Here is a 12,206-nt window from a genome sequence, read left to right on the forward strand (position 1 = left end):
ATACACAAAAATATTGGGTGAGATTTAATAGGATGAGATATTCAGTTTTTTTAAAGTGGCAATCATTTACACTGCAAAGCCAGTTTGATTTTGAAGTGTAAATGATTGCCGCTTTAAAAAAAACTGGAGATTTCTCACCAAATCTCTCACTTTCTGAAAATCTCATCCTATTAAATCTCACCCACAGTGTCATAAGTAAAACATACTGTATGCACAACTGTGTAATGGTCAATTTCCTTGCATAATAGTAAGACAAGCTAGAATTATTGTACTGTAGATTATAAACTTGGAAGTAGGGACTTCCTACCTCCATGACTGCTGTAACTCCACAGTTTGTTTTAGCACTTTTTTTATCCAATTGTAAAATACAAGGAATTTGCTGTACTACTGTATATAAGAAATTGGTGATAAAAAATATTGATAGTGAAACGAAGCTTGAAGGGTAACTACAGATTCTTAAGGTCCATACACACTGAGCGATTATGCTAAACGTGTATGGACAGCGATGACCGCTGTCATCGCTGGGGGAATGCTGCTCAGTGCATACACATTGAACAGCTTTTCACCTGCCTGGTGCTGTTACCGGGGGGGGGCAGATGGCTTTGCATAGTGCATCGCTATGCAAAGCCGTCCACAAAGCCGCTCATCTGCTGGTAAAACTTACTGAAAGCCGCTCAAAACACAAAGTTTGAGGTTCTTTCAGCTCAAAATCACCCAGTGTGTATTGGGCCTTTAATCACATGATTTGTATTAGGGATGTGCAGATCCGGATTTACCCAGATCTTATGGGCTATGAGCTGTCACATGTTTTGGCTCCAAAGCATAAGCCAATAAGATCCCGTTTTGAGACCCAGGTAAATCTGGATCTGCACATCCCTAATTTGTATGTATGGTAGGAAGGTACACTATTAGCTAGCACAGCTTGTTTGTATGGTGGCCTTTAGGGGTTTTAGCTGTAATTTTGTAGTAGGGATCTATGGCACATTGTCTTTATCTGAATTTTCATAATTTACCATGAGCTGCCATCTGAATAATATGTCCTTTATGGGCCAGGGAATAGCAACCCAAGTGTCTGTTTACTAGCTGTGTCATATGCAGTGGCAGTTCCAGTTGTGGGGCTGCAGCATAGTCCAAAATCCTAATAAATATATTGATCAAGCATTACAATAAGTAACAATATTAATTATCTCAGGTTAATTCACATATTCCTCAAATTGTCTGGTATAATTTTTTTGAGAAAATCATTAGTATTAAAGGCATTCAATGTAATCAATGAAAGATTTCTCCCATGATACTTCGGATTATTTTCGGAAGTAACCAGGAATATGTGGAGTTTAGATGGAAAGCAAGAGATGCAGACATCGTTCAAGATGTCTGACCTGGTTGGTAAAGTTCCATAAAAAACCTGGTCTTATATAATATTGTCTTTCCAAACATCACAGCTGTGTTTACCTTTTCACATTACATACTTTCTGTTCCCTAAGCAAGTGCTTTCACCCATAAGCTATATAGTCTATAGCAAAGCAAATACATTTGGTAAAGGACATTCTTATGTCCAAAGTTATTATATATTTAAAAAAAAATGTAGACCCTGCTTTCGCACAATAAATTCTCCTATGTAACCTGTATGTTGATAGGTTGTGGTCATTTTAAAAGCAGGCATGAACAGGCTCATTCAACAGTAAATCCATACAGAGAACTGAATCCTTCTTAAGATTATCTGGCTCAAAAAATGAGTTATATAGGCCTTTACCTTCGGGCCAATGTTCTAAGCCTTGGAGAGTGATAAAGTTGAGCAAGACAACGTACCAGCCAATCAACTTCTAACTACCATGTTACAGGCTGTGTTTCATGAATGACATCTAGGAGCTGATTGTTTCAGGCTTTCGGGATTATTCTAATTCATTCAGTCCCCAGTGCGTTTACACTGGGGACCGATGTTTTGCGTATGTGCAGACCAGGGTGTGTGTGGCCACGGCGAACAGAGTGTTTGCACCCAAGATTGCGGGTGGGGAGTGCAGAGCGATGGGCCGGGGGATTCGCCCATGGGAACGCTAAGCATTTCATGGGCATTCCCAAAGAAATCGCCCAGTGATGCGGGTGCAGGAGGCGGGCAGCTTACATCACCAGATGTCAGCTGCCTGCCCATTTCCTGTTGAGTGTGCACGTAAATCTAAGTGACCTGAGAGTCACTTAGATAAGCGTGACCCCTCCACAACATTCGATGGTCGGCGACCATCCAATTATGTGGGTGTTCCACCATAGACTGCGAATGGATGTTTATGTTAATCCTTTCACAGCCATGTGTTCGAACCCACTATGCGAGGGGGAGCGGGAACACCAGCAAATGGCGGGTGGCATCTAGGGGACTCGCAAGGCTGTTAATTCAACCAGCCTTTATATAACTCTACTTTTTCACTCTCCAAGGCTTAATAAATATATCTCCCCTTTAAAAAAAATATTTGTAATCAAATTTGTGTTTCTTCAATGAAATGAAAAACTACATAAGGACAAAACCGAAACATGGGCAACATGTAACAGGGTCCGAGCTTGCCGGAGGTGCAGTATGCTGAACAATCTTTGACAGTTATTGCCTTTTAAATGATTGCACTTTAAAAAAAAAAACCAAGATCTGCCAGAATGCCTCACCTCTGGTAAACTTTCACACTATTATATACTGTATGGCTCATGGTATGGCTTGATCTACTTTAATTATAAATAGAATGCAGAGGGTATTAATGGCTCATTAAATTACAAAAAAGTTTTTACAGTGATATCATTTTAAAAAGTCAATTTACAAAAAAAAAAATCACTTAACAAAAACTAAAAACAACTGCTCATCTGACACTATGCTTTAATTTGAGAAAATCATCCGATTATAGAAAACACCCTCAACCTTAAAGGACAATATTGTAAGTGGGTGATTCAATTAGTGTCGATATTTCCGAAAGTCCAAAATATTGACGATAATAGATCGAATATACATTCGACCTATGAAATCTATCTGACCGTTGGAAATTTTTGGCATGCTAGGCATTGTGGTCACATGTGAGAGTCTGCCCTTACTTATAGTGTTCCGCTATCAGTAGGATGTTAATTGAGGAATCTGGGTGGTACAGTACTTCTATTCTTCTGGTGTATGGCTGCCACAACAAATAAACTTAAATCAGTGATGCTAAAACATGAAAAATGTTGCCTTCTGTATATTTAGAAATAGGCGTTTAAAAAAGAAAAAAACTCTGAACTCACAATGTTTAGTACGGAGACAATCCAACATTAATTCAAACAAACTACAGTAGTAGATGAATCCAAGTTTGACCTTCATTTTCTAAAGCCCATTATCACTAACAATTTTTAAAGTACAAATATAAGTATAAGAAGATGGCCTTTCTTCCTGACCCCATTGCTGATCATATGTACCTTGAAATAAAGTCATTCTTCAGGTAGGTAAGATGTATTTACTAAAGGATCTTTAAAAAATGTTACATACCTTTTAACCTTAATAAGACAAAGATAATGGACTCAATGTTCCTGCCTCCCTATGCCAAGAATAATGCATTGTCCTTGTACTGAATAGATTTTGTTAAGAATTTAATCTCTGTAATAGCATGAAAGTGGCATATGGATTTTTGTAATGTAGACATAAGTATTCAGATCAAACAACCGAATCAGACTCCACTTTTAATTTAAACCCCATTCACCCAGATGAAAGATACATGTTTGGGTTGTGCCATAAATGTAGAAAAGAAGTAGGATGTAGCAAATACTGTTCAGTGGAGATTTAATTATTAATAACTAGCAATGAGTGTATATCATGTAAGAACATGAGATAATCCTACTGTACAGCATATACAAAAAACTGGTTTACAATGTATACAGCTAGGGGCGGATTGGAAACTAAAATTGGCCCTGGAAAAATTTGTAGACGCGTCCTCACATCACCAGCACCAAATCAATGTAAGCGGTTCCAAAACCAAAATGGGCGGGTTTAATACATCACTACACCTGTAGGAAAGACCTTGGTTTCAATATATTTGTGCAGTCTAGTGAACCCCAGACTTTTAAGCTCCTGTGACAAACCAAAAACCTCCACATTTTAAATAATATCCCAACTTCCCCAACTGAGACTGTACACAGATCACAAACCTTCATCAAGCAAAAAAAACAACTCATTACATAATCCCTAGAATATCACAAATATTCCAACCCCTCCATCAATAGAGCCCAGAAACACCCCATACATTGTTACACTCCAGATAGCACCCACTCCTGTCCCTTTAACAGATTTCACAATGTACATATATAGATGGGCGCCTGTCTTAGATGAATATTTGCAGCATTGAGTGCTCTGTAAACTAGAGAAATTTGTGTGGGAGAGAGGAGGGAGACAGGGCCACTACTCTGGGCAGGGCCACATCTTTAAAAAAAAATGTCACTGGCTGACAGGTGACCTAGCAGGTGTGGAGGCCTACCTTGAATCTTCCCCGTAGAGCCTATGACCAATCCGCCCCTGTATATAGCCCATAGTCTCTAGGGTAGCTAATTTCAGATTTCATCAATTACCTGTTTTATATATTGCATGTGTAGTACTGGATTCCAAAGTAGCTATTATTTATACAGTATCACTGGAAGACTTTTTCATTGAAGCCCTAAAAAGTGATCAGATAACCACATTCTTAACCTCTAATAAAGCACATAATGCTATTAATCCGACTTTAACAGTAATTTTCATGAATGTGTTGGATAAATGTATAGGGTATGTGTGTGCAGACAGTACCTTCATCGAGAGCACAAGGTACAGGAGGTAGCACCATTGGTGAACTACACCTCCTGTATCTGACTAGCAAGAGCAGGGCCAGACCGGGACAAAAAATATGCCCTGGCAATTAAATCAAACAGACCAACCTTACATCTGCATCTAACTCCTGGATCAGACTCCTACCCTTTGTGAATCATGACTCCTTCTTCTTTCTTAATCTATGGTTTTACAAATATTTTTTTTCTTAGAAAAATATGCATGTGTGCATCATCATCTGCACTAAAATACACACAATACAGGTGGAGTCTCCCATCCATAGATCTGTTATCCGAAATATTCTAAAAACCATGCTTTTCTTTTTAGAATATTTAATTTTTTTCCCCTGCCCCTTTTTTCATACTTACCAAGTCCCCCGATGTCCACAGCGGACTTCAGGATCTTCTTCGGCTGTCCCAGGAGTGCATTGCGTGAGTGTGCGGGCACGTCTGTGATGTGCCCGCGAACTCGCACAATGCAATCCCACTGAAGAGGATCCTGAAGGCCTCGTGGACTCCGAGGGACACTGTGGACATCATGGGACCATTGAGGCACCACTAGGGGACCAGGTAAGTATAAAAAAAATTATTCCAAAAACCATAAATATCCCTTATCCAAAATTCTCGTGGTTCCAAGCATTTCGGATAAGGGATACTCGACCTGTACAACTAATCTTGCAATGGATTCAAAGATGTGCGATAATAAGACATTTCGTATTTGGGTGGTTCTGTTAGGCCACTTTATTCATTAAGGTCCCATGGCATTTGTCAATTGACCAAACCATTGCTTAGCAGTTTTAGAATTTTAGATAGTGATATTGGATATGGACTGTTTAAGGCAGGAGTGCTGAACACAGAGGACAACAAATCAGTGCACACCCAAGCTACACATTTTAGTGCCCAGTGTACATAAACATTATTAGCGCATCCCTCCATAATTGAAGCAAATGTGGTTGCTCTGGGAAGGAGAGGGGGTGATACCCCTATTTCCAATTATGCTGCATAGTTGTGTCCCTTATTCACATTGTGTAACACAATCATCTTTTTTGTTGTTGTGATAAATATTGTCTTTTGTAGAACTGACTCCCCCACCTTACCACAGCAGTTTGGAAACTAAACCCATCTCAGGGCCTGTAAATCTGTATTCTGTCACGCAATAGTGAACCTTATTACACCCCACAGTAGTGCTACATATTGCCTTTGTGCCGCATAGTGGAGGCCATTCACATGATGTCACATAGTAGTGTCCCTTATAACACATTATGCCAAACAGAGTAATGCTCCTTACACATTATGCCACACAGAATACACATCACATCAAACAATAATACCCCTTACATAATGCGTCTTCTCCTTCAGAAATTATGCCTTGCAGTACAAGTTCCTCTTAAAGTACTATGCCACACAGTAATACCCCTTACATAGTATGTCATCCACCTTGCAGCATCTCACCCCCCCCCCCCCCCCTTTCTCTATTTCCCTCTAGCAGTCTCAGGTGTAGATTTTGTGAATCCGTAATAAGCACAGCAGATAATTATGGGCCACCCTTGTGGCTCATAATTGGCATCCAGTCTATGAGCTCCAATTTCCTTACCAGTGCCAAATTTAAATGACAAGATATCTCATATAAATCTTTACACAAAAATATCAGAATATTACTCTTTATTAAAAAAATACTTTAGAACAACTTTTTGGATATGTTTTCTTTTACATTTACTACTTTCATTTATTTCATAGAAGGCTGCATAAAGTAAAGAATATCAGATCAGTATCCTTATTTATTTGGGTATAGTTAATTTAACCCTGGAAAGTTATACCTATATACTATATCTAGCAATCTTTGAACACCAAGAATTCTGATTGTATTGTTACCAATTTAGTTGGCTGTAAAGAAATATGACATGAAAAAATTAATTGAAGAGTCATTTAAAGGTAAAACAACATGTTGTCCTACTTAGTGGCATTCGTATGTGCAGTGACTCCCAGTGTGGTACATACTGTACTTATTCTGGTTGGCTTCCAAAAGCAAACTCCTTTAATGGACAAAATCATGTGCACTGCAGGAGGGGCTGATGAAACATGTGCAGAGAGAGTTACATTGGCCATAGCCATCAATGGAACAATATAGATACCAATTCAAGTATCTCACGTGTCCCAAGGTAATGTACAATATTACTGTAGTTCCTTTTAAAACTTAAATAAATAATATGGTATGAACTGTAAAAACAAAATTGCCTTTTAGATCCTCTCAAAGATTGTGTAGCCATAAAAAAACATAGGCAGGGACAATATAGATTATGAATCTGTAAGAAACAATGTAAGTGTTTCAGTGGCAGACTTTGACCTTAAGTATCACTAGTTCTACCACATTCACAATACATTGTAGAATTAGTTGATACCAATACTATTTATGGACAATAAGTTCTACAAAATACAAATGTTGAAATACTGCACCTGATTTGTAATTAAATGACTATTTGCTTCACTGCAATTCCAAGTACTAGGAGGGGGGAGCAGCACAGGGCAAGGCCACCCCACATGCTGGGTCCTGCCCATGATGTGGTTCTCTCAAGTTTGATTTCTTTAGCTCAAGTGCTGACAAATGGGCAGAACATCACAAATTATGCTAGGGTATGTAAACTTCTGAGCACAACTGTATAGGATTACATTGTGTCCCAAAACAGATGTGTATTAACAAACATGTACAAATTATATCACGCAGCACCTGCTAATTTATTTTCACAGCTGGTGGTGCTGGCTGTAATTGGATACAATCAGTGGTGGCTCCAGAGGGGTGTTCAAAATTCAAATAGGGTAGTCTGGTGTTGCCATTGCCAGTGAGTCCTGGACCGTAATGTTTGGCAGTGCTTAGAGTGGCAGTTGGTGTGGATCCCCTATTTGAATTTATGACTGCACTGCAACCCAACTCTGGAGCCTACTTCTTTAGTAACCTAGGCTAATTTTTGCTTCAATTGAATGATACAGTAGTTTGAATGATACAGTCTGCTTCAATTGAATGATACAGTTTGCTTCTATTGAATATACAGTAGTTCAAACAAATGGCTTACCTCATTGACCGTCGTAGAGTAACTCTGCTGTAGAAAATAGGGGGAGTTGTCATTTCTGTCTCTCACCACAACTCGCACTACGTGGGTAATGACGCTGCCAACTTTTAAATTTGTGCATTGTATTTTTACACCAAAGGTCTGGATGGACATTGGCGGCTGTAAATAGAAGATAAAGATTTGTAGCTTGAGCAGAAATAAATATAAAAGTGTAGAAATAGGGCTTGCCAACTATACATAAATCAAATATGAAATGACAATATAATTTGCAATATTTTACCTTTACTTTACAGCAATGCAGTGTATACACACATTATTAGCAGTCATTTCAGTTTCCGGATTGACCATTAGCATAGTTGCCAACACTTGAAAATAGCTTTCGGGTACAAAGGAACACTTAGTTGCTAAGAAGGGGCATTCAGTCATTTCATTAGAACCACTTTTAATCCGCATACAGTCATTTCACATTTATTAAGTATTACTGCAATAAAGTTTTTGCATGGTTAATTAATAATTCACTTGACTTTATTTTAAATATAAAAAAAGAGAAAGTACAAAATCATGCACAAAATGAGCAATTATTTTGAAAAAATATCCAATATTGCAGGACATTGCACTTATACATTTAGCTGTGTGTAAAGGTCCATACACACTGGGCGATTATGCCGAGCATGTATGGACAGTGATAATCGCTATCATCACTGGGGGAAAGCATACACACTGAGAGGCTTTTACCCTGCCCGGCGCGGTCAGCAGGGGGAAGATGACTTTGCATAGCCCAGTGCTATGCAAAGCCGTCCTCAAAGCCGCTCATCTGCTGCTATTACCAGCAGATGAGCGGCTTTCCCGGTGATGATGTGGGAGCATGCAGCAGTGCTCACCGCTCATCACTGGACCATACACACTGGGCAGCTTTGAGCTGAAAGCTGGTAAATCTTGCTGTTTTGGGCGGCTTTCAGCTCAAAGTCACCCAGTGTGTATGGGCCATTAATGTTTTAGACATAAGGGTATTAAAGCTTCTAAACATGAGGTAATGTTGGATATCAACCAATCAGATTATGTTTTCTAGGATGCAATTGAGAAATGATAGACAGGATACAATTGGTTGCTGTGGGCAACATCAATTCTTTTTATACTTAGAAGCTTTAGTACATTTACCTCAAAGAACATATGCACTTCAGATTATATAGAAATTATTGGTACTCTTTACTTAGAACGGCGCCCACGATTTTGATCGTGGGCATCGTTAGTAAAAAATCGTGGCCATCTCGGGCACTGAATGCACTAAAAAATCGGGTGTGATGCGACCGACGCGATGCCCGCGATTTCCCATAGGGAACAATGTTAAATGTCTCAATTGACCCAATTTTCCTGTTCAATGCCTCAATTGACCCGATTTTTCCATAGAAAACAATGTTAAATGGCCCACAGAGGCCAAATAGGCACCCTGAAGTGTGAAATGGCCCCCACAATTGTTAACGCCACCCCACGATCAACGTGAACCCGAAGCGTGGCGAGCGCAGCGAGCCCGCGAGGGGCGGCGGTACGCGTCCTACGACCTTTTCATACCCCCACTATCCACGTCGGCGTGGAGTTGAGAATAGAAAGTGTGGTGAGCGCAGCGAGCCACCGAGCCCGAAGGGTGGCGAGGGGACGCGGACAGCTGTGAAGCCAGCGAGAGGACGCGGATACCTGTGAAGGTATCCGCGTGCGCTCGCCACGCTTCGGGCTCGGTGGCTCGCTGCTCTCGCCACACTTTCTATTCTCAACTCCACGCAGATGTGGATAGTGGGGGTATGAAAAGGTCGTAGGACGCGTACCGCCGCCGCTCGCCACGCTTCGGGTTGACGTTGATCGTGGGGTGGCGTTAACAATTGGGGTGGCCATTTCACACTTCAGGCCTATTTGGCCTCTGTGGTCCATTTAACATTGTTTCCTATGGAAAAATCGGGTCAATTGAGGCATTGAACAGGAAAATTGGGTCAATTGAGACATTTAACATTGTTCCCTATGGGAATTTTTAGTGCATTCAATGCCCGAGATGGCCACGATGGGCGCCCTTCTAGGTGAAGAGTACCAAATTATTTATTGATATGTAGCACTAGAACAAATTTCCTATTTCTATTATGTATGAAAAAAAATCAGTCATCATTATCATTTATAAATAAAAAAAACATTGTTGGAGCTGCTGAGAAGCTGAACAGCTAGAGTTCAAAACCGAACTGGTTAAAAATTAAATAAAACACAATTCACAAATCCAGCAGCTATGACTCTCGTAAATATCACATTCTCAGCTGAATGGATTGAACAGAATAACTGCACATGTAAAGGCACAAAAGCCAATTTTAATACAGTCTAACGATAAGCAATGTAGTGTGCCACACACAACATTGTCATAGGTTCACGTGACAGTATCTAAAGAATCATTCAAGTTAACATAATGTTTGGACGAACTTGGATTCTATTGCTTGAATTGACTGTTTTGCATTGTATTGTGTTATTCATCTACCTGATTCACTGAAACAGATGCATTGTTTGGAAGAAATTCAAGAAAACATTGTCCCAAGTCACGAATACATCAATTTATTGTATATAATTGGCAGTGATACATTTGAGAAGAGTCTGCATAAAATGTAAAGTCAAATCAAGCTATAAAATAATAATGGGAAAATATAAATATTACAACTTCAATATGTACTAGAATATCCTACTCTACTACACTGTCAGTGTTTTTCATTTATAATGCCACAATATCTGGAAATAGATCAATGCCTGCAGGAAGACCTAGAATGACATTTAATTTGACTTTTTTTGTATTGAGTTGGTTTATTCAATGCTAAACAATGGAGAGAAATCATCCAATTCCAGAGAAATAATAAAGGTCTGTTTACGTAAAATGTAAAGCTAAAAAATATTTGAGCACCAGTAGTATTTATTAGTTCTGCTTAGTAATCATCTGGCTGGTGTTTTTGAGTGATGGAATGCATACATTTTGTTAACACTATTGCCATCAACAGCATTATATTGGTTGTAATGGACAGATGTAGCCACGCCCATCGTTTCCAGACCACCACTGCTTGCTCCAGTTTGTCATGACAAATTTGCATCTGCAGCGTGGAATCACCATGCTAGGATATCTTCGCGCAACGCATTTCTCTGAGTCGTGGGAGTGAATTAGACAAATGCGCATTGCGTTGGGATCACACCATTCACCACATGAGTCTAGAATGGCAATTGGTGCAGCAACGATGAGCATGGCTAAATATGTATGTTAAGCATTGTATCTGTGTCAGAAAAGTTAAAATATTGTAAATAGCATTACAATTGTTTCAACATTCTACCATGGACATAATGTTTGTAAAATTGTGCCTGTTGACAGCATTACTAGTAATAAAATGACTACATCCCATGAGGTCCTAAAAATGCACTAATATATAAACCATCACTTAAAAGTCCTGTCTGGTATCATTTGTAGTCAACTCTTGATTTATTAATTTCTCCATTTCTCTTCATGCAGTTCATGAGTGGTGAGTTCCAGACTTTCCCCAATGGGTGGAACATCTCACATGTCACTAGAAATATTCATTGTCCAATGGACTAGCAGAAAGAGCAGCATATTCTGCAAAGCACATGGTAGATAAATGTAATAGAGATGGTTCTGCTGGGTTTATGGCACTAAATGAGAAAAATCTTGTGGGAGATGGATTTTTCTTCTTCTGCTTAACATCTACTTTTGTGGTGCACCCATAATCATTCCCACCATCAAGTTCAAACTTAGTTCAGAACAACATGCAAAATGCTCTGCAGAAAGTCAGGTTGTGGCTCAAAGCCACTCAGAAAAAAATAATTATTTACGTAATTGCTTAAGACTACTGTCCCTTGGGCCAACCATCTGCATCCAGACCCTTGTCAGGACTGTGCAGAGATCTTCCAACAGGCCCATAAGCTATTTGGTGCAATCGGATGGTTCCTTATATGAGTGCAGCAGATGCCATCTCCTAGTGGTGTGTGAACCAACACCTGCGTTACACTCAGTCACCCATTTATTTGTTCTTCATGTATGTAAAGGGGGATGTAGAATGAGTTGTTTTAATGCTTATAGTGGAAGTTGCATTACTGCAATACACATGTTATTCAGGAAGAACCTCTTAATCATTGTTCATCATGACTGCAGCTAGTAAAGTCACACTTCTGTAGCTCCCCAGGGTCCTCTGATAATTTGCTCAGAGACCACTTTACGGCCACATCTTTTTTGAGTACTATTTTGATATGTTGGCTGTAAAATATAAGGCAATTTATAATGGACAATAACATTTTTATTTTGGCTCTTCATTTAAAAAGTTTTCG

The 12,206-nt window shown here is 39.4% G+C and overlaps 1 protein-coding gene across 5 annotated transcripts in view; it reads right to left on the reverse strand.

Moving 5' to 3' along the window:
* PCDH15 (protocadherin related 15) overlaps window positions 1-12,206 on the reverse strand; it is a 1,154,330-nt gene that overhangs the window by 752,830 nt on the left and 389,294 nt on the right. For all 5 annotated transcript variants that reach the window (XM_083149096.1, XM_083149095.1, XM_083149094.1 and 2 more), the window contains one exon: window positions 7,863-8,018. In XM_083149096.1, coding sequence (XP_083005222.1) covers window positions 7,863-8,018 — 156 coding nt within the window. The remainder of the gene's footprint in view (window positions 1-7,862; window positions 8,019-12,206) is intronic.

Source organism: Crinia signifera, chromosome 6 (genome assembly GCF_055691185.1).
Source record: "Crinia signifera chromosome 6, ASM5569118v1, whole genome shotgun sequence".
Taxonomy (NCBI): domain Eukaryota; kingdom Metazoa; phylum Chordata; class Amphibia; order Anura; family Myobatrachidae; genus Crinia; species Crinia signifera.